The 21,563-nt window shown below is 50.1% G+C and overlaps 1 protein-coding gene and 1 pseudogene across 5 annotated transcripts in view; both read left to right on the top strand.

The window, feature by feature from the left end:
- The first annotated feature begins 9,525 nt into the window (after window positions 1-9,525).
- On the top strand, window positions 9,526-9,618 carry LOC130277974 (U2 spliceosomal RNA; annotated as a pseudogene).
- A 7,606-nt stretch (window positions 9,619-17,224) lies between these two features.
- The window catches only part of LOC130275304 (very-long-chain enoyl-CoA reductase-like), a 61,592-nt gene continuing 57,253 nt past the window's right edge, over window positions 17,225-21,563 (top strand). For 2 of the 5 annotated variants that reach the window (XR_008844725.1, XM_056523125.1), the window contains exon 1: window positions 17,227-17,482. Coding sequence is in view for 2 of the 5 variants with exons in the window: in XM_056523125.1 (XP_056379100.1) it covers window positions 17,417-17,482 (66 nt within the window). In the remaining 3 variants the exon portion in view is untranslated. Of the gene's footprint in view, window positions 17,483-21,563 lie in introns of all 5 variants that reach the window. The other 3 variants (XM_056523126.1, XM_056523129.1, XM_056523128.1) reach the window with 3 other exon arrangements.

Here is a 21,563-nt window from a genome sequence, read left to right as displayed (position 1 = left end):
AATCATAGGGAATTAAAACCCACAAAGAGACCTACACAACACTCTTAGTAAATCAGGGCCAATAAGTCAATGTCCATTATCCGCGTCAAAACCAGAAGTTGTCAAAGTACAAAATCGCTAATACCAGAGAGAAGTCGAGAAGATAAGTCAAAAGTCCCAGATGCCGAATAAACAGGGTAAATCGCTATCTACTGGAGTTGGACTCTTTCACAATCATTGAATGACAGCAAACTGCCAGGTTAAATAGGCAACCACACAGGTGCTCTCATCAAAAGGTCAGCTGACCAGCCAGATAGCTAAGCGTAACGCGGCAACAAAAACAAAGAACCTGTCAGAACCTTTTAACCCTATAGGTTCTGACAGTTGCATCATCTGAAGTGTTTCTCCTGTGATATTGCTTTATCTCACGTGTTTATCCTATGATATTGCTTCATCTGATGTGTTTCTCCTGTGATATTGCTTTCTCTGACCTGTTTCTTCTGTGATATTGCTTTATCTGACGTGTTTCTCCTGTGATATTGCTTCATCTGACCTGTTTCTTCTGTGATATTGCTTCCTCTGACGTGTTTCTCCTGTGATATTGCTTCATCTGACGTGTTTCTTCTGTGATGTTGCTTTATCTGACGTGTTTCTCCTGTGATTTTGCTACATCACAGTGCCCATACACCCTTTTAATGTCACTTCTGAAATGTCATCATGGCCAAGAAAGAACAAGTAGCTGACATATTTCTCCGGTGATGTTGCTTCATCTGACGTGTTTCTTCTGTGATATTGCTTCATTTTACGTGTTTCTCCTGAGATATTGCTTTCTCTAACATGTTTCTTCTGTGGTATTGCTTCATCTTACATGTTTCTTCTGTGATCTTGCTTCATCTCACGTGTTTTTCTAGTGATATTACTTTATCTGATGTGTTTCCCCTGTGATAATTCTTCATCATGGGGCCCATTCACCCTATTGAGGTCACCATTGGTTGATAAATCACCAAGATGCATGAGTTTTATTGTTAAAGGGGTACTCCAGTACTTTACCGCAGGATAGTAGATAAGTGTCTTGCTCTGGGAATTCGTCTGCTGAGACCCCCTGCGATCTCCAGACTCGGGCCTGCCTCTCCCGGTGCATGGAGCGCTGGAAATATCTGATTACCCCGCTTGTGTATATCTCGCGCTCCTTTAGAAAGTGCATAAAGTTCCAGGATAGGGAAAGAGTTTTTAAATACTGGAGTGCCCCTTTAAAAACAGTGGGAGAATTAACTAACCTGATGTTCCCTGGGGATCCAATTAACTTTTGTTAAAGAAACGGTTTCAATATGCAAAGTGCAGGGAGGAGACCTCTGGACTCGTGAATCAACTTTACAGAACTTCTTGTGCAAGTTCTATATAATGCAGTTGCTTTGACACAGTCTGGAATATTACAGTTTTCTAAGCCAGAAGAAAGGAAATTTGGTCACTGTTCCTTTAAATGTTGCTTTTTTTTTTTAGGGGCTTTACTATATTTAGCAATCTTTGAGGTGCTTCTTGGCAGATGTAGGTGAATTGACTTGATTTAAATGTGAATGTTCTCCGTTGAATATGTTCTATGTTCAGTTTAAAGTTAGTGAGGGTCTTTGCTTGTTGGTTTTACTGCGCACAATATGTCGACCTTTTCTTTACCCACAAAATGCGGGTTCCGCAACACGATACCTGGAAGGACATATTCAGGAAAACGTCTCATGATGTGACAAGTAGCAGACAGCGCTAACTCCGGAGCAGCAGAGGCCACCAAAGAGATGAGTGTATTGCAGAGAGGTCCTTGTACAGCATTCTTATCTCTGGATTACATAATAAACTCCCTCTTGGAGATGAAGAACTTGAACACAATATCCTCACAGTTGAGGGGCTTAAATTCTCTTTTGGACTCTGGAACTAATTTTAGGTTCTGAACTAAGTCTGGAGACCAAATTAATTTATTTGAGTGACCTTATAAAACAGTGGTCTCCAACCTGCGGACCTCCAGATGTTGCAAAACTACAATTCCCAGCATGCCCGGACAGCCAACGGCTGTCCGGGCATGCTGGGAGTTGTAGTTTTGCAACATCTGGAGGTCCGCAGGTTGGAGACCACTGTTATAAAGGTTTCAAAATTAAAAAGACAATGTATACAAAAGAACTCTTGGGTGCCAGTATGTATATATACTGATCTGAGGAAGGGAGGGCTCCTCCAGAAACGCGTCATCCCTTTAATAATTTTTTTTAAACTTAATGATACCACCTCCGTTCTCCATTAGATGTCTCAGAGTCTGTAGCGCCCGGCACCCAAGGATTCTTTCGTATACGTTGTCTTCATGTCTCCCAGGACACGGTGTAACCAGTCGCCATAGCAGCAGTTCCAGGACATCTCTACCCCATTATTAGGGTGAGAGGCTTTCTTTCTACTCGATTGAGGTGAGCGGCCACCCACCAGGAAACGTGGGTACTTCCCTCATATTGTGGTGTAACTGAGGGTAACACATGAGGCGCCGGTATCGGTCTCTCTTTTTTCTACTTCAAAATTAAAAAGTTTGTTATAAGGCTGGAACAAAACCACTAAAAATGCCGACTTGGTTATTATTGTCCCCCTGATCTCTGTCCCCTGGACTGTGTTGTGTTGTCTAGTGAGAACCTAAACGACTTCCTATTTCCTACCAAAAAATATGTAGAGTGGCCGCATGTGCAAAACAACAACCCCCACTCTCCCCAAACTACCCCTCGGATATGTAATGTGGTCTACTGCAACACAACAACCCCCACCATCCCCAAACTACCCCCTCGGATATGTAATGCGGTCTACTGCAACACAACAACCCCCACCATCCCCAAACTACCCCCTCGGATATGTAATGCGGTCTACTGCAACACAACAACCCCCACCATCCCCAAACTACCCCCTCGGATATGTAATGTGGTCTACTGCAACACAACAACCCTCACCATCCCCAAACTACCCCCTCGGATATGTAATGCGGTCTACTGCAACACAACAACCCCCACCATCCCCAAACTACCCCCTCGGATATGTAATGTGGTCTACTGCAACACAACAACCCTCACCCTCCCCAAACTACCCCCCGAATATGTAATGCGGTCTACTGCAACACAACAACCCCTACCCTCCCAAAACTACCCCCGGATATGTAATCTGGTCTACTGCAACACAACAACCCTCACCCTCCCCAAACTACCCCCCGAATATGTAATGCGGTCTACTGCAACACAACAACCCTCACCATCCCCAAACTACCCCCCGGATATGTAATGCGGTCTACTGCAACACAACAACCCTCACCCTCCCCAAACTACCCCCGGATATGTAATGCGGTCTACTGCAACACAACAACCCTCACCATCCCCAAACTACCCCCCGGATATGTAATGCAGTCTACTGCAACACAACAACCCTCACCCTCCCCAAACTACCCCCGGATATGTAATGCGGTCTACTGCAACACAACAACCCTCACCCTCCCCAAACTACCCCCCGGATATGTAATGCGGTCTACTGCAACACAACAACCCTCACCCTCCCCAAACTACCCCCGGATATGTAATGCGGTCTACTGCAACACGACAACCCTAACCATCCCCAAACTACCCCCCGGATATGTAATGCGGTCTACTGCAACACAACAACCCTCACCCTCCCCAAACTACCCCCCGGATATGTAATGTGGTCTACTGCAACACAACAACCCCCACCATCCCCTAACTACCCCCCGGATATGTAATGTGGTCTACTGCAACACAACAACCCTCACCATCCCTAAACTAGCCCCCCCCCTCAGGATATATAAAGCGGTCTACTGCAACACAACAACCCTCACCATCCCCAAACTACCCCTCGGATATGTAATGCGGTCTACTGCAACACAACAACCCTCACCATCCCCAAACTACCCCCCGGATATGTAATGTGGTCTACTGCAACACAACAACCCTCACCATCCCCAAACTACCCCCCGGATATGTAATGCGGTCTACTGCAACACAACAACCCTCACCATCCCCAAACTACCCCCCGGATATGTAATGTGGTCTACTGCAACACAACAACCCTCACCATCCCCAAACTACCCCCCGAATATGTAATGCGGTCTACTGCAACACAACAATCCTCAACAACTCCAAACTATCCCCCGGATATGTAATGCGGTCTACTGCAACACAACAACCCTCACCATCCCCTAACTATCCCCCGGATATGTAATGCGGTCTACTGCAACACAACAATCCTCAACAACTCCAAACTACCCCCCGGATATGTAATGCGGTCTACTGCAACACAACAACCCTCAACAACCCCAAACTATCCCCCGGATATGTAATGCGGTCTACTGCAACACAGCAACCCTCACCCTCCCCAAACTACCCCCCGATATGTAATGCGGTCTACTGCAACACAACAACCCTCACCCTCCCCAAACTACCCCCGGATATGTAATGCGGTCTACTGCAACACAACAACCCCCAACCTCCCCAAACTACCCCCGGATATGTAATGCGGTCTACTGCAACACAACAACCCTCACCCTCCCCAAACTACCCCCCGGATATGTAATGCGGTCTACTGCAACACAACAACCCTCACCATCCCCAAACTACCCCCCGGATATGTAATGCGGTCTACTGCAACACGACAACCCTCACCGTCCCCAAACTACCCCCCGGATATGTAATGCGGTCTACTGCAGCACAACAACCCCCACCATCCCCAAACTACCCCCAGGATGTATAAAGCAGTCTACTGCAACACAACAACCCCCACCATCCCCTAACTATCCCCCGGATATGTAATGTGGTCTACTGCAACACAACAACCCTCACCATCCCCAAACTACCCCCCGGATATGTAAAGAGGTCTACTGCAACTAGGGTTACCACCTTTCATGAAAAAATAAAATAAAATACCGGCCATGCTAATTTGCATAATTAATTATATATGCGTGACATCACAGGATACACATATGAAGAGAAAATTTTGTCCGGTTCTGACCCCTAAAACTTTTTTATTTCCCCTTATATGGGGCTGTATGAGGGCAGGGGTCAAGTCCAGGAAAAAAAAAGTGTGGGAACTCACCCAAGATTTCTAATACACCCCCCCCCCCCCAGTTTGCGCAAAAAAAAAAAAAAAAAACTAAAATGTCCAAGCTAAAACTTGAAATCCTGCACAGTTCCAGGAATCTTACAGGCCACAGGTATACAGCTGCCTACAGAGTATAAGAGTGACACACTGTAACAAACCTCCTCCTCATGTAATCTCCTTACTACTGGGGTGACACACTGTAACAAACCCCCTCCTCATGTAATCTCCTTACTACTGGGGTGACACACTGTAACAAACCTCCTCCTCATGTAATCTCCTTGCTACTGGGGTGACACACTGTAACAAACCTCCTCCCCATGTAATCTCCTTACTACTGGGGTGACACAATGTAACAAACCTCCTCCTCATGTAATCTCCTTACTACTGGGGTGACACACTGTAACAAACCCCCTCCTCATGTAATCTCCTTACTACTGGGGTGACACACTGTAACAAACCTCCTCCTCATGTAATCTCCTTACTACTGGGGTGACACACTGTAACAAACCTCCTCCTCATGTAATCTCCTTACTACTGAGTGACACACTGTAACAAACCCCCTCCTCATGTAATCTCCTTACTACTGAGTGACACACTGTAACAAACCTCCTTCTCATGTAATCTCCTTACTACTGGGGTGACACACTGTAACAAACCTCCTCCTCATGTAATCTTACTACTGGGGTGACACACTGTAAAAAACCTCCTCCTCATCTAATCACCTTACTACTGGGGTGACACACTGTAACAAACCTCCTCCTCATGTAATCTCCTTACTACTGGGGTGACACACTGTAACAAACCTCCTCCTCATGTAATCTCCTTACTACTGGGGTGACACACTGTAACAAACCTCCTCCTCATGTAATCTCCTTACTACTGAGTGACACACTGTAACAAACCTCCTTCTCGTGTAATCTCCTTACTACTGGGGTGACACACTGTAACAAACCTCCTCCTCATCTAATCACCTTACTACTGAGTGACACACTGTAACAAACCCTCTCCTCATGTAATCTCCTTACTACTGGGGTGACACACTGTAACAAACCTCCTCCTCATGTAATCTTCTTACTACTGGGGTGACACACTGAAACAAACCCCCTCCTCATGTAATCTCCTTACTACTGGGGTGACACACTGTAACAATCCTCCTCCTCATGTAATCTCCTTACTACTGAGGTTACACACAGTAACAAACCTCCTCCTCATGTAATCTTCTTACTACTGAGGTTACACACAGTAACAAACCTCCTCCTCATGTAATCTTCTTACTACTGGGGTGACACACTGAAACAAACCCCCTCCTCATGTAATCTCCTTACTACTGGGGTGACACACTGTAACAATCCTCCTCCTCATGTAATCTCCTTACTACTGGGGTGACACACTGTAACAAACCTCCTCCTCACGTAATCTCCTTACTACTGGGTGACACACTGTAACAAACCTCCTCCTCATATAATTTCCTTATTACTGAGGTGTCACACTGTAACAAACCTCCTCCTCTTGTAATCCCCTTACTACTGGGGTGACACACTGTAACAAACCTCCTCATCATGTAATCTCCTTACTACTGGGTTGACACAATGTAACAAACCTCCTCCTCATGTAAGCACCTTACTACTGGGGTGACACACTGTAACAAACCTCCTCCTCGTGTAATCTCCTTACTACTGGGGTGACACACTGTAACAAACCTCCTCCTCATGTAATCCCCTTACTAATGTGGTGACACACTGTAACAAACCTCCTCCTCATGTAATCTCCTTACTACTGGGGAGACACACTGTAACAAACCTCCTCCACATGTAATCTCCTTACTACTGGGGTGACACACTGTAACAAACCTCCTCCTCATTGAATTACCTTATTGGGGTGACACACTGTAACAAACCTCCTCCTCGTGTAATCTCCTTACTACTGGGGTGACACACTGTAACAAACCTCCTCCTCATCTAATCTCCTTACTACTGGGGTGACACACTGTAACAAACCTCCTCCTCGTGTAATCTCCTTACTACTGGGGAGACACACTGTAACAAACCTCCTCCTTATGTAATCTCCTTACTACTGGGGTGACACACTGTAACAAACCTCCTCCACATGTAATCTCCTTACTACTGGGGTGACACACTGTAACAAACCTCCTCCTCATTGAATTACCTTATTGGGGTGACACACTGTAACAAACCTCCTCCTCATGTAATCTCCTTACTACTGGGGTGACACAATGTAACAAACCTCCTCCTCATGTAAGCACCTTACTACTGGGGTGACACACTGTAACAATCCTCCTCCTCATGTAATCTCCTTACTACTGGGGTGACACACTGTAACAAACCTCCTCCACATGTAATCTCCTTACTACTGGGGTGACACACTGTAACAAACCTCTTCCTCATGTAATCTCCTTACTACTGGGGAGACACACTGTAACAAACCTCCTCCTCATGTAATCTCCTTACTACTGGGGTGACACACTGTAACAAACCTCCTCCTCCTGTAATCTCCTTACTACTGGGGTGACACACTGTAACAAACCTCCTCCACATGTAATCTCCTTACTACTGGGGTGACACACTGTAACGAACCTCCTCCCCCTCATGTAATCTCCTTACTACTGGGGTGACACACTGTAACAAACCTCCTCCTCATATAATCTCCTTACTACTGGGGTGACACACTGTAACAAACCCCCTCCTCATGTAATCTCCCTACTACTGGGGTGACACACTGTAACAAACCTCCTCCTTATGTAATCTCCTTACTACTGGGGTGACACACTGTAACAAACCTCCTCCTCATGTAATCTCCCTACTACTGGGGTGACACACTGTAACAAACCTCCTCCTCATTTAATTACCTTATTGGGGTGACACACTGTAACAAACCTCCTCCTAATGTAATTACCTTATTGGGGTGACATGTGACCTCTCCTCCAGCTCAGCCCCGCCTCCTCCCCACCATCACACAGGTCCTTCAACCACAATCTCTCCTCTCCTCCACAGCTAAGCTCCGCCCCCAACATGTGACGGTGACATCATCACAGGTCCTACACCTCCAGCATCTAGTAGTCCGGGCGGGGGAGGAGACAGAGGGAGGGTAACAATAATTCACAGGTCGGTCCTGCAGGACTAATGGAACAGGGACGGCGTTCCTCCTCTGGAAAAAGCAAAGGAGCGCCGTTCCTGGGTGTTCCTGCAGGACTGGAGCCCTGTATGAGGGTCATTTTTTGCACCCCGATCTGTAGTTTTGAACAGGTCCATTATTGTTTTGATCGGACTCTTTTTTTTGTTATTAAATTTGGAAGTTGCAGTTAGTTACAGCATGCCCTAATACAGCCTGCGGCTCAGCAGCTACCCCAAACAAAAACTACAACTCCCAGCATGCCCTAATACAGCCTGCGGCTCAGCAGCTACCCCAAACAAAAACTACAACTCCCAGCATGCCCTAATACAGCCTGCGGCTCAGCAGCTACCCCAAACAAAAACTACAACTCCCAGCATGCCCTAATACAGCCTGCAGCTCAGCAGCTACCCCAAACAAAAACTACAACTCCCAGCATGCCCTCATACAGCCTGCGGCTCAGCAGCTACCCCAAACAAAAACTACAACTCCCAGCATGCCCTAATACAGCCTGCGGCTCAGCAGCTACCCCAAACAAAAACTACAACTCCCAGCATGCCCTAATACAGCCTGCGGCTCAGCAGCTACCCCAAACAAAAACTACAACTCCCAGCATGCCCTAATACAGCCTGTGTCTCAGCAGCTGCCCCAAACAAATACTACAACTCCCAGCATGCCCTAATACAGCCTGTGTCTCAGCAGCTACCCCAAACAAATACTACAACTCCCAGCATGCCCTAATACAGCCTGTGTCTCAGCAGCTACCCCAAACAAATACTACAACTCCCAGCATGCCCTAATACAGCCTGTGTCTCAGCAGCTGCCCCAAACAAAAACTACAACTCCCAGCATGCCCTCATACAGCCTGTGTCTCAACATCTACCCCAAACAAATACTACAACTCCCAGCATGCCCTCATACAGCCTGCGTCTCAGCAGCTACCCCAAACAAAAACTACAACTCCCAGCATGCCCTCATACAGCCTGCGTCTCAGCAGCTACCCCAAACAAAAACTACAACTCCCAGCATGCCCTCATACAGCCTGCGTCTCAGCAGCTACCCCAAACAAAAACTACAACTCCCAGCATGCCCTCATACAGCCTGCGTCTCAGCAGCGGCCCCAAACAAAAACTACAACTCCCAGCATGCCCTAATACAGCCTGTGTCTCAGCAGCTGCCCCAAACAAAAACTACAACTCCCAGCATGCCCTAATACAGCCTGTGGCTCAGCAGCTGCCCCAAACAAAAACTACAACTCCCAGCATGTGTGACTATATAGTAGTATATTGTATAGGGTCCCTTATCGCTTCTCGGCCTTTTTGCTAAGATGAAGTGTAGTATCTGTTCTTATCAGTGGTTTAGTCTTTGGCCATTGATGTATGATGGGTGCTGTATGGAGGGGGCAGGTGTGGGTGCTGTATGGAGGGGGCAGGTGTGGGTGCTGTATGGCGGGGGCAGGTGTGGGTGCTGTATGGAGGGGGCAGGTGTGGGTGCTGCATGGAGGAGGCAGGTGTGGGTGCTGTATGGAGGGGGCAGGTGTGGGTGCTGTATGGAGGGGGCAGGTGTGGGTGCTGTATGGAGGGGACAGGTGTGGGTGCTGTATGGAGGGGGCAGGTGTGGGTGCTGTATGGAGGGGGCAGGTGTGGGTGCTGTATGGAGGGGGCAGGTGTGGGTGCTGTATGGAGGGGGCAGGTGTGGGTGCTGTATGGAGGGGGTAGGTGTGGGTGCTGTATGGAGGGGGCAGATGTGGGTGCTGTATGGAGGGGGCAGGTGTGGGTGCTGTATGGAGGGGGCAGGTGTGGGTGCTGTATGGAGGGGGCAGGTGTGGGTGCTGTATGGAGGGGGCAGGTGTCGGTGCTGCATGGAGGGGGCAGGTGTGGGTGCTGTATGGAGGAGGCAGGTGTGGGTGCTGTATGGAGGGGGCAGGTGTGGGTGCTGCATGGAGGAGGCAGGTGTGGGTGCTGCATGGAGGGGGCAGGTGTGGGTGCTGTATGGAGGGGGCAGGTGTGGGTGCTGCATGGAGGGGGCAGGTGTGGGTGCTGTATGGAGGGGGCAGGTGTGGGTACTGCATGGAGGGGGCAGGTGTGGGTGCTGCATGGAGGGGGCAGGTGTGGGTGCTGTATGGAGAGGGCAGGTGTGGGTGCTGTATGGAGGAGGCAGGTGTGGGTGCTGCATGGAGGGGGCAGGTGTGGGTGCTGTATGGAGGGGGCAGGTGTGGGTGCTGCATGGAGGGGGCAGGTGTGGGTGCTGCATGGAGGAGGCAGGTGTGGGTGCTGCATGGAGGGGGCAGGTGTGGGTGCTGCATGGAGGGGGCAGGTGTGGGTGCTGCATGGAGGAGGCAGGTGTGGGTGCTGCATGGAGGGGGCAGGTGTGGGTGCTGCATGGAGGAGGCAGGTGTGGGTGCTGCATGGAGGGGGCAGGTGTGGGTGCTGTATGGAGGGGGCAGGTGTGGGTGCTGCATGGAGGAGGCAGGTGTGGGTGCTGCATGGAGGAGGCAGGTGTGGGTGCTGAATGGAGGAGGCAGGTGTGGGTGCTGCATGGAGGAGGCAGGTGTGGGGGCTGCATGGAGGAGGCAGGTGTGGGGGCTGCATGGAGGGGGCAGGTGTGGGTGCTGTATGGAGGGGGCAGGTGTGGGTACTGCATGGAGGGGGCAGGTGTGGGTGCTGTATGGAGAGGGCAGGTGTGGGTGCTGTATGGAGGAGGCAGGTGTGGGTGCTGCATGGAGGGGGCAGGTGTGGGTGCTGTATGGAGGGGGCAGGTGTGGGTGCTGTATGGAGGGGGCAGGTGTGGGTGCTGCATGGAGGGGGCAGGTGTACCGGGGTGTTCTGGGGCTGGTTCTGAGGAATCAGCTTGACGGCTGTCCTGATGTGACCGGTTTCCTCGGGGTCTCGCCATGAGGTTGGGGGGTGTAGAGCCAAGGTACGTCTGTGCCGCGGGTAGTGGTGACCCTGAGGTGCCGAAACTCACTGGGTGTTATAACTCACTGAGTGAACGCTCTGCACCATTACTCTTCACCTTTGGCACTCACCCTTGGTATCCCGGCCTTCTGAGGATCAGGGTCTTTTTTTTATAGATCCGGCCGGATGACCGGGCAGTATATCTGCGCACATTCACTTATTTATTGTTTTTGTTTGTCACTGCGCCACTTTACGTGTTTTTCTTTGTACACAGGATTGTCAGGGTGCGGGGCCCTTCTGGGTGTCCCTCCTGGTGGTCTAGGGAAGGTGTGTGTGACCATTCGGTTCCTCACCTCCCTGCAACCCCCTGGACATCTTGGCTTCGGCCACCAGTATACGGCTCCTTGGCTGATACCTTGGTTAACCCCTAGGTTGAAGCCGGGAGCATTTTCGGCCCCTTAGTAGCTTCAGCGAAAAGGGGCATCAAACCTGGATCCTTGCAGGCGCCTTTTGGCCCAGAGGTGAAGGGTAGGTTTGTTGGGGGCCACTCTCCTGTTGGAGAAGGGCTTAGCGATAGACCGCATCCTCTGTGCACGTTTTTTAGTGTGACACGTTTGCACTTTTTCATGCACTTTGGGTGATAGAGAGCACACGCCTCGGCTCTTAAAAAAAAAAAAATTATTGTATAGGTCAGTGGTTTCCAACCAGAGATGCCTCCAGCTGTTGCAAAACTACAACTCCTAGCATGCCCGGACAGCCAACGTTGGAGTTGTAGTTTCGCAACAGCTGGAGGCATCTCTGGTTGGAAAACACTGGTCTAGTGTATGGTGCAACATTCCGGGAGTTAGAGGATTGGTTGGATAAATACCGGCAGGGTGGGCAAAATACCGTCTGTGCTGGTAAAATACCGGCCAGGTGCCAACCCTAACTGCAACACAACTACCCTCACCATCCCCTAACTACCCACCCCAGGATATGTAAAGCGGTCTACTACAAGACCACCCTGCGCCCCCCCCCCCCCCCCGGAATAAAGCAATGGGCACCCTAAATAATCGCCATACTCCAGCCTGATGGTTTCTTATTGTCAGGTTCATATGGAATAATGATAAAGGAGATGTCACATATGAACAGGTCAGATACTTACGACAAATTCTGTGGTTAGGAGATAAGTTTTGGTATTGAGGTGAACAGTGACCAGGTTGGTGCCCCCCTCACACCAGCTTCATGTATTGGCTTTTATTACCCAGACCCGACTATTAATAATAGACAAACAAGTTTGAAGTGAATAGGGACTTCCTGACTCTCCTCCAATAGATAATAGATACTCTCCTCACACTCCTGTACTGTGAGGGGTTAATGCTCGGCATGCCGCTCTCCTGTACTGTGAGGGGTTAATGTTCAGCATGCTGCTCCCCTTATTCTCCTGTACTGTGAGGGGTTAATGCTCGGCATGCTGCTCCCCTTACACTCCTGTACTGTGAGGGGTTAATGCTCAGCATGTTGCTCCCCTTATTCTCCTGTACTGTGAGGGGTTAATGCTCAGCATGCTGCTCTCCTCACACTCCTGTACTGTGAGGGGTTAATGTTCAGCATGCCGCTCTCCTCACACTCCTGTACTGTGAGGGGTTAATGCTCGGCATGCTGCTCCCCTTACACTCCTGTACTGTGAGGGGTTAATGCTTGGCATGCTGCTCTTCTCACACTCCTGTACTGTGAGGGGTTAATGCTCGGCATGCCGCTCTCCTGTACTGTGAAGGGTTAATGCTCGGCATGCTGCTCTTCTCACACTCCTGTACTGTGAGGGGTTAATGCTTGGCATGCTGCTCTCCTCACTCTCCTGTAGTGTGAAGGGTTAATGCTCGGCATGCTGTTCTCCTCACTCTCCTGTACTGTGAGGGGTTAATGCTCGGCATGCCGCTCTCCTCACTCTCCTGTACTATGAGGGGTTAATGCTCGGCATGCTGCTCCCCTTACACTCCTGTACTGTGAGGGGTTAATGCTCGGTATGCCGCTCTCCTGTACTGTGAAGGGTTAATGCTCGGCATGCTGCTCTTCTCACACTCCTGTACTGTGAGGGGTTAATGCTTGGCATGCTGCTCTTCTCACACTCCTGTACTGTGAGGGGTTAATGCTCGGCATGCCGCTCTCCTGTACTGTGAAGGGTTAATGCTCGGCATGCTGCTCTTCTCACACTCCTGTACGGTGAGGGGTTAATGCTCGGCATGCTGCTCTTCTCACGCTCCTGTACTGTGAGGGGTTAATGCTTGGCATGCTGCTCTCCTCACTCTCCTGTAGTGTGAAGGGTTAATGCTCGGCATGCTGTTCTCCACACTCTCCTGTACTGTGAGGGGTTAATGCTCGGCATGCCGCTCTCCTGTACTGTGAAGGGTTAATGCTCGGCATGCTGCTCTTCTCACACTCCTGTACGGTGAGGGGTTAATGCTCGGCATGCTGCTCTCCTCACTCTCCTGTACTATGAGGGGTTAATGCTCGGCATGCCGCTCTCCTCGATCTCCTGTACTGTGAGGGGTTAACGCTCGGCATGCCGCTCTCCTCACTCTCCTGTACTGTGAGGGGTTAACGCTCAGCATGCCGCTCTCCTCACTCTCCTGTACTGTGAAGGGTTAATGCTCGGCATGCCGCTCTCCTCACTCTCCTGTACTGTGAGGGGTTAACGCTCGGCATGCCGCTCTCCTCACTCTCCTGTACTGTGAGGGGTTAATGCCGCTCTCCTGTACTGTGAGGGGTTAACGCTCGGCATGCCGCTCTCCTCACTCTCCTGTACTGTGAGGGGTTAACGCTCGGCATGCCGCTCTCCTCACTCTCCTGTACTGTGAGGGGTTAACGCTCGGCACGCCGCTCTCCTGTAGTGTGAGGGGTTAACGCTCGGCATGCCGCTCTCCTGTAGTGTGAGGGGTTAACGCTCGGCATGCCGCTCTCCTCACTCTCCTGTACTGTGAGGGGTTAACGCTGCTCTCCTCACTCTCCTGTACTGTGAGGGGTTAATGCCGCTCTCCTCACTCTCCTGTACTGTGAGGGGTTAATGCCGCTCTCCTCACACTCTCCTGTACTGTGAGGGGGTTAATGCCGCTCTCCTCACTCTCCTGTACTGTGAGGGGTTAACGCTCGGCATGCCGCTCTCCTGTACTGTGAGGGGTTAACGCCGCTCTCCTCACTCTCCTGTACTGTGAGGGGGTTAATGCCGCTCTCCTCACTCTCCTGTACTGTGAGGGGTTAATGCCGCTCTCCTCACTCTCCTGTACTGTGAGGGGTTAATGCCGCTCTCCTCACTCTCCTGTACTGTGAGGGGTTAATGCCGCTCTCCTCACTCTCCTGTACTGTGAGGGGTTAATGCCGCTCTCCTCACTCTCCTGTACTGTGAGGGGTTAATGCCGCTCTCCTCACTCTCCTGTACTGTGAGGGGTTAATGCCGCTCTCCTCACTCTCCTGTACTGTGAGGGGTTAATGCCGCTCTCCTCACTCTCCTGTACTGTGAGGGGTTAATGCCGCTCTCCTCACTCTCCTGTACTGTGAGGGGTTAATGCTTGGCATGCTGCTCTCCTCACTCTCCTGTAGTGTGAAGGGTTAATGCTCGGCATGCTGTTCTCCTCACTCTCCTGTACTGTGAGGGGTTAATGCTCGGCATGCCGCTCTCCTCACTCTCCTGTACTATGAGGGGTTAATGCTCGGCATGCTGCTCCCCTTACACTCCTGTACTGTGAGGGGTTAATGCTCGGTATGCCGCTCTCCTGTACTGTGAAGGGTTAATGCTCGGCATGCTGCTCTTCTCACACTCCTGTACTGTGAGGGGTTAATGCTTGGCATGCTGCTCTTCTCACACTCCTGTACTGTGAGGGGTTAATGCTCGGCATGCCGCTCTCCTGTACTGTGAAGGGTTAATGCTCGGCATGCTGCTCTTCTCACACTCCTGTACGGTGAGGGGTTAATGCTCGGCATGCTGCTCTTCTCACGCTCCTGTACTGTGAGGGGTTAATGCTTGGCATGCTGCTCTCCTCACTCTCCTGTAGTGTGAAGGGTTAATGCTCGGCATGCTGTTCTCCTCACTCTCCTGTACTGTGAGGGGTTAATGCTCGGCATGCCGCTCTCCTGTACTGTGAAGGGTTAATGCTCGGCATGCTGCTCTTCTCACACTCCTGTACGGTGAGGGGTTAATGCTCGGCATGCTGCTCTTCTCACACTCCTGTACGGTGAGGGGTTAATGCTCGGCATGCCGCTCTCCTCGATCTCCTGTACTGTGAGGGGTTAACGCTCGGCATGCCGCTCTCCTCACTCTCCTGTACTGTGAGGGGTTAACGCTCAGCATGCCGCTCTCCTCACTCTCCTGTACTGTGAAGGGTTAATGCTCGGCATGCCGCTCTCCTCACTCTCCTGTACTGTGAGGGGTTAACGCTCGGCATGCCGCTCTCCTCACTCTCCTGTACTGTGAGGGGTTAATGCCGCTCTCCTGTACTGTGAGGGGTTAACGCTCGGCATGCCGCTCTCCTCACTCTCCTGTACTGTGAGGGGTTAACGCTCGGCATGCCGCTCTCCTCACTCTCCTGTACTGTGAGGGGTTAACGCTCGGCACGCCGCTCTCCTGTAGTGTGAGGGGTTAACGCTCGGCATGCCGCTCTCCTGTAGTGTGAGGGGTTAACGCTCGGCATGCCGCTCTCCTCACTCTCCTGTACTGTGAGGGGTTAACGCTGCTCTCCTCACTCTCCTGTACTGTGAGGGGTTAATGCCGCTCTCCTCACTCTCCTGTACTGTGAGGGGTTAATGCCGCTCTCCTCACTCTCCTGTACTGTGAGGGGTTAATGCCGCTCTCCTCACTCTCCTGTACTGTGAGGGGTTAATGCCGCTCTCCTCACTCTCCTGTACTGTGAGGGGTTAACGCTCGGCATGCCGCTCTCCTGTACTGTGAGGGGTTAACGCCGCTCTCCTCACTCTCCTGTACTGTGAGGGGTTAATGCCGCTCTCCTCACTCTCCTGTACTGTGAGGGGTTAATGCCGCTCTCCTCACTCTCCTGTACTGTGAGGGGTTAATGCCGCTCTCCTCACTCTCCTGTACTGTGAGGGGTTAATGCCGCTCTCCTCACTCTCCTGTACTGTGAGGGGTTAATGCAGCTCTCCTCACTCTCCTGTACTGTGAGGGGTTAATGCCGCTCTCCTCACTCTCCTGTACTGTGAGGGGTTAATGCCGCTCTCCTCACACTCCTGTACTGTGAGGGGTTAATGCCGCTCTCCTCACTCTCCTGTACTGTGAGGGGTTAATGCCGCTATCCTCACTCTCCTGTACTGTGAGGGGTTAATGGCGCTCTCCTCACTCTCCTGTACTGTGAGGGGTTAATGCCGCTCTCCTCACTCTCCTGTACTGTGAGGGGTTAACGCCGCTCTCCTCACTCTCCTGTACTGTGAGGGGTTAATGGCGCTCTCCTCACTCTCCTGTACTGTGAGGGGTTAATGCCGCTCTCCTCACTCTCCTGTACTGTGAGGGGTTAATGCCGCTCTCCTCACTCTCCTGTACTGTGAGGGGTTAATGGCGCTCTCCTCACTCTCCTGTACTGTGAGGGGTTAACGCCACTCTCCTCACTCTCCTGTACTGTGAGGGGTTAATGCCGCTCTCCTCACTCTCCTGTACTGTGAGGGGTTAATGCCGCTCTCCTCACTCTCCTGTACTGTGAGGGGTTAACGCTCGGCACGCCGCTCTCCTGTAGTGTGAGGGGTTAACGCCGCTCTCCTCACTCTCCTGTACTGTGAGGGGTTAATGCCGCTCTCCTCACTCTCCTGTACTGTGAGGGGTTAACGCCGCTCTCCTCACTCTCCTGTACTGTGAGGGGTTAATGGTGCTCTCCTCACTCTCCTGTACTGTGAGGGGTTAATGCCGCTCTCCTCACTCTCCTGTACTGTGAGGGGTTAATGCCGCTCTCCTCACTCTCCTGTACTGTGAGGGGTTAATGGCGCTCTCCTCACTCTCCTGTACTGTGAGGGGTTAACGCCGCTCTCCTCACTCTCCTGTACTGTGAGGGGTTAATGCCGCTCTCCTCACTCTCCTGTACTGTGAGGGGTTAACGCCGCTCTCCTCACTCTCCTGTACTGTGAGGGGTTAATGCCGCTCTCCTGTACTGTGAGGGGTTAATGGCGCTCTCCTCACTCTCCTGGCCGCCGTCCCGCACTGATCTCGGTTGGATCCTCCGGGATGAGTGGCTCCGGCTGACGCTCCCTATATAACGGCTTCTCTCCGGTCGGCGGCGGCTGTCGTCTCTCCGTGTGATGCTGCGGCGCCGGCCGTTGTCTTCATGGCTTCCTGGCGCGGAGTCTCCCATCGAGGGATCATGAGCGGCAGCAGGATCAGTTTCTTTGAGGTAGGTGCCAGGATCTGCAGAACCGCAGCCTCCTCCATTCCCCGATGTGATCAGCAGATGTGTATACGGCTTTATAGAGGGTATATACCGCACGGAGCGCACAGATCCACCGCACAAACTTCCCAGCACCCTCCATCCGTCTGCCGGGGACATTAACCAGTTCTCTCCCGGTGGTGGATCTCTGCGGTATCTCTGATCAGACTATACTGATCCCTAGAAGATGATCTGCGGTTCTGTAGTGATCGGATATTTGTGCAGTATTGGGGAGACGTATTAGCGATCAGTACAAATGATCACTGTGATTGATCGGGGTCTCGGGGGTTAATTCTTTATTGGCTACAACTGTAACAATTTATTACAATTCCTCAGAACTTCGACACCATGTACAGTGGTCCCTCAAGTTACAATATTACTTGGTTCCAGGAAGACCATTGTATGTTGAGACCATTGTATGTTGAGACCAGAACTCTATGGAAACCTGGTAATTGGTTCTGAAGAAAATAGGAAAAAGTGAGAATTAAAGAAAAATAAGTAGATAACTAATATAGATAAAGCAAATCCTTATATATAAAAGTAAGAAAGATCTGCTGGGAGCTGTAATCACTGTCTATTTCAGTGTTTCCCAACCAGGGTGCCTCCAGCTGTTGCAAAACTACAACTCCCAGCATGCCCGGACAGCCGTTGGCTGTCCGGGCATGCTGGGAGTTGTAGTTTTGCAACAGCTGGAGGCACCCTGGTTGGGAAACAATGGTTTATGTAGAGGACAGGAGCTTCTTCAGGGTCCTGTACAGAACACGCAATGTCCTAAATGGAGCCGCCCTTACTTGGTGTCCAAAAGGAGCAGCTAACCCTGGCACAGGGAAAGAGTACAGAACATGTAATGCCTTCCTGTACTGTGGGGGGCACTACCAGACACCAGTCAGTGCATACACTTCAGTAATACAGGGAAAGAGTACAGAACATGTAATACCTTCCTGTACTGTGGGGGGCGCTACCAGACACCAGTCAGTGTATACACTTCAGTAATACAGGTAAAGAGTACAGAACATGTAATACCTCCCTGTACTGTAGGGGGCGCTACCAGACACCAGTCAGTGCATACACTTCAGTAATGCAGGTAAAGAGTACAGAACATATAATACCTCCCTGTACTGTAGGGGGCGCTACCAGACACCAGTCAGTGCATACGCTTCAGTAATACAGGTAAAGAGTACAGAACATGTAATACCTCCCTGTACTGTAGGGGGCGCTACCATACACCAGTCAGTGCATACACTTCAGTAATACAGGTAAAGAGTACAGAACATGTAATACCTCCCTGTACTGTAGGGGGCGCTACCAGACACCAGTCAGTGCATACGCTTCAGTAATACAGGTAAAGAGTACAGAACATGTAATACCTCCCTATACTGTGGGGGGTGCTACCAGACACCAGTCAGTGCTTGTACTTCAGTAATAGCGGTAAAGAGTACAGAACATGTAATACTTCCCTGTACTGTAGGGGGCGCTACCAGACACCAGTGAGTGCATACACTTCAGTAAGACAGGTAAAGAGTACAGAACATGTAATAGCTCCCTGTACTGTAGGGGGCGCTTCCAGACACCAGTCAGTGCATACGCTTCAGTAATACAGATAAAGAGTACAGAACATGTAATACCTCCCTGTACTGTAGGGGGCGCTACCAGACACCAGTCAGTGCATACGCTTCAGTAATACAGGTAAAGAGTACAGAACATGTAATACCTCCCTGTACTGTGGGGGGTGCTACCAGACACCAGTCAGTGCTTGTACTTCAGTAATAGCGGTAAAGAGTACAGAACATGTAATACTTCCCTGTACTGTAGGGGGCGCTACCAGACACCAGTCAGTGCATGCACTTCAGTAATACAGGTAAAGAGTAGTACAGAACATGTAATACCTCCCTGTACTGTGGGGGGCGCTACCAGACACCAGTCAGTGCATACACTTCAGTAATACAGGTATAGAGTACAGAACATGTAATACCTCCCTGTACTGTAGGGGGCGCTACCAGACACCAGTCAGTGCATACACTTCAGTAATACAGGTAAAGAGTACAGAACATGTAATACCTCCCTGTACTGTAGGGGGCGCTACCAGACATCAGTCAGTGCATACACTTCAGTAATACAGGTAAAGAGTACAGAACATGTAATACCTCCCTGTACTGTAGGGAGCGCTACCAGACACCAGTCAGTGCATATGCTTCAGTAATACAGGTAAAGAGTACAGAACATGTAATACCTCCCTGTACTGTAGGGGGCGCTACCAGACACCAGTCAGTGCATACACTTCAGTAATACAGGTAAAGAGTATAGAACATGTAATACCTCCTGTACTGTAGGGGGCGCTACCAGACACCAGTCAGTACATACACTTCAGTAATACAGGTAAAGAGTATAGAACATGTAATACCTCCTGTACTGTAGGGGGCGCTACCAGACACCAGTCAGTGCATACACTTCAGTAATACAGGTAAAGAGTATAGAACATGTAATACCTCCTGTACTGTAGGGGGCGCTACCAGACACCAGTCAGTGCATACACTTCAGTAATACAGGTAAAGAGTACAGGACATTTAATACCTCCCTGTACTGTAGGGGGCGCTACCAGACACCAGTCAGTGCATACACTTCAGTAATACAGGTAAAGAGTACAGAACATGTAATACCTCCCTGTACTGTAGGGGGCGCTACCAGACACCAGTCAGTGCATACACTTCAGTAATACAGGTAAAGTGTACAGAACATGTAATACCTCCCTGTACTGTAGGGGGCGCTACCAGACACCAGTCAGTGCATACACTTCAGTAATACAGGTAAAGAGTACAGAACATGTAATACCTCCTGTACTGTAGGGGGCGCTACCAGACACCAGTCAGTACATACACTTCAGTAATGCAGGTATAGAGTACAGAACATGTAATACCTCCCTGTACTGTAGGGGGCACTACCAGACACCAGTCAGTGCATACACTTCAGTAATACAGGTAAAGTGTACAGAACATGTAATACCTCCCTGTACTGTAGGGGGTGCTACCAGACACCAGTCAGTGCATACACTTCAGTAATACAGGTAAAGAGTACAGAACATGTAATACCTCCTGTACTGTAGGGGGCGCTACCAGACACCAGTCAGTACATACACTTCAGTAATACAGGTATAGAGTACAGAACATGTAATACCTCCCTGTACTGTAGGGGGCGCTACCAGACACCAGTCAGTGCATATGCTTCAGTAATAGAGGTGATTTACCAGTAAAACGCCAATTCTGATTGGTCAGTTCCTCCAGTTGTGACACGTTTCACAGATCTGGACTTTCCGTAGCATTGTATGTTGAGTCTGGTTTCAAGTAACAATAGTCCAGAAAAGACCATTGTATGTTGAAACTATTGTATGTTGAGGCCATTGTAAGTTGAGGGATCACTGTGTGGACAGAAGTGTTGGACTTTGTGTAGTATTAATGTAAACTCAGTATTGGAGCAAATGAATCTAAAGCAGTGGTCTTCAACCTGCGGACCTCCAGATGTTGCTAAACTACAACTCCCAGCATGCCCGGACAGCCGTTGGCTGTCCGGGCATGCTGGGAGTTGTAGTTTTGCAACATCTGGAGGTCCGCAGGTTGTAGACCACTGATTTAAAGGATCAGGTCTAACATAATATTGGACCAAGTCTAAGTATTAAAGGGGTACTCCGGAGAAAAACTTTTTTTTTTTTTTTTAAATCAACTGGTGCCAGAAAGTTAAACAGATTTGTAATTTACTTCTATTAAAAAAAAATCTTAATCCTTACTGTACTTATCAGCTGCTGAATACTACAGCGGAAATTCTTTTCTTTTTGAAACACAGAGCTCTCTGCTGACATCACGAGCACAGTGCTCTCTGCTGACATCACGAGCACAGTGCTCTCTGCTGACATCTCTGCCATTTTAGGAATTGTCCAGGACAGCATATGTTTGCTATGGGGATTTCCTTTTACCCTGGACAGTTCCTAAAAATGGACAGAGATGTCAGCAGAGAGCACTGTGCTCGTGATGTCAGCAGAGAGCTCTGTGTTTCAAAC

The sequence above is a fragment of the Hyla sarda genome, chromosome 6 (assembly GCF_029499605.1).
Source record: "Hyla sarda isolate aHylSar1 chromosome 6, aHylSar1.hap1, whole genome shotgun sequence".
Classification (NCBI taxonomy): domain Eukaryota; kingdom Metazoa; phylum Chordata; class Amphibia; order Anura; family Hylidae; genus Hyla; species Hyla sarda.
This window is presented reverse-complemented; position numbering and strand designations above follow the sequence as displayed.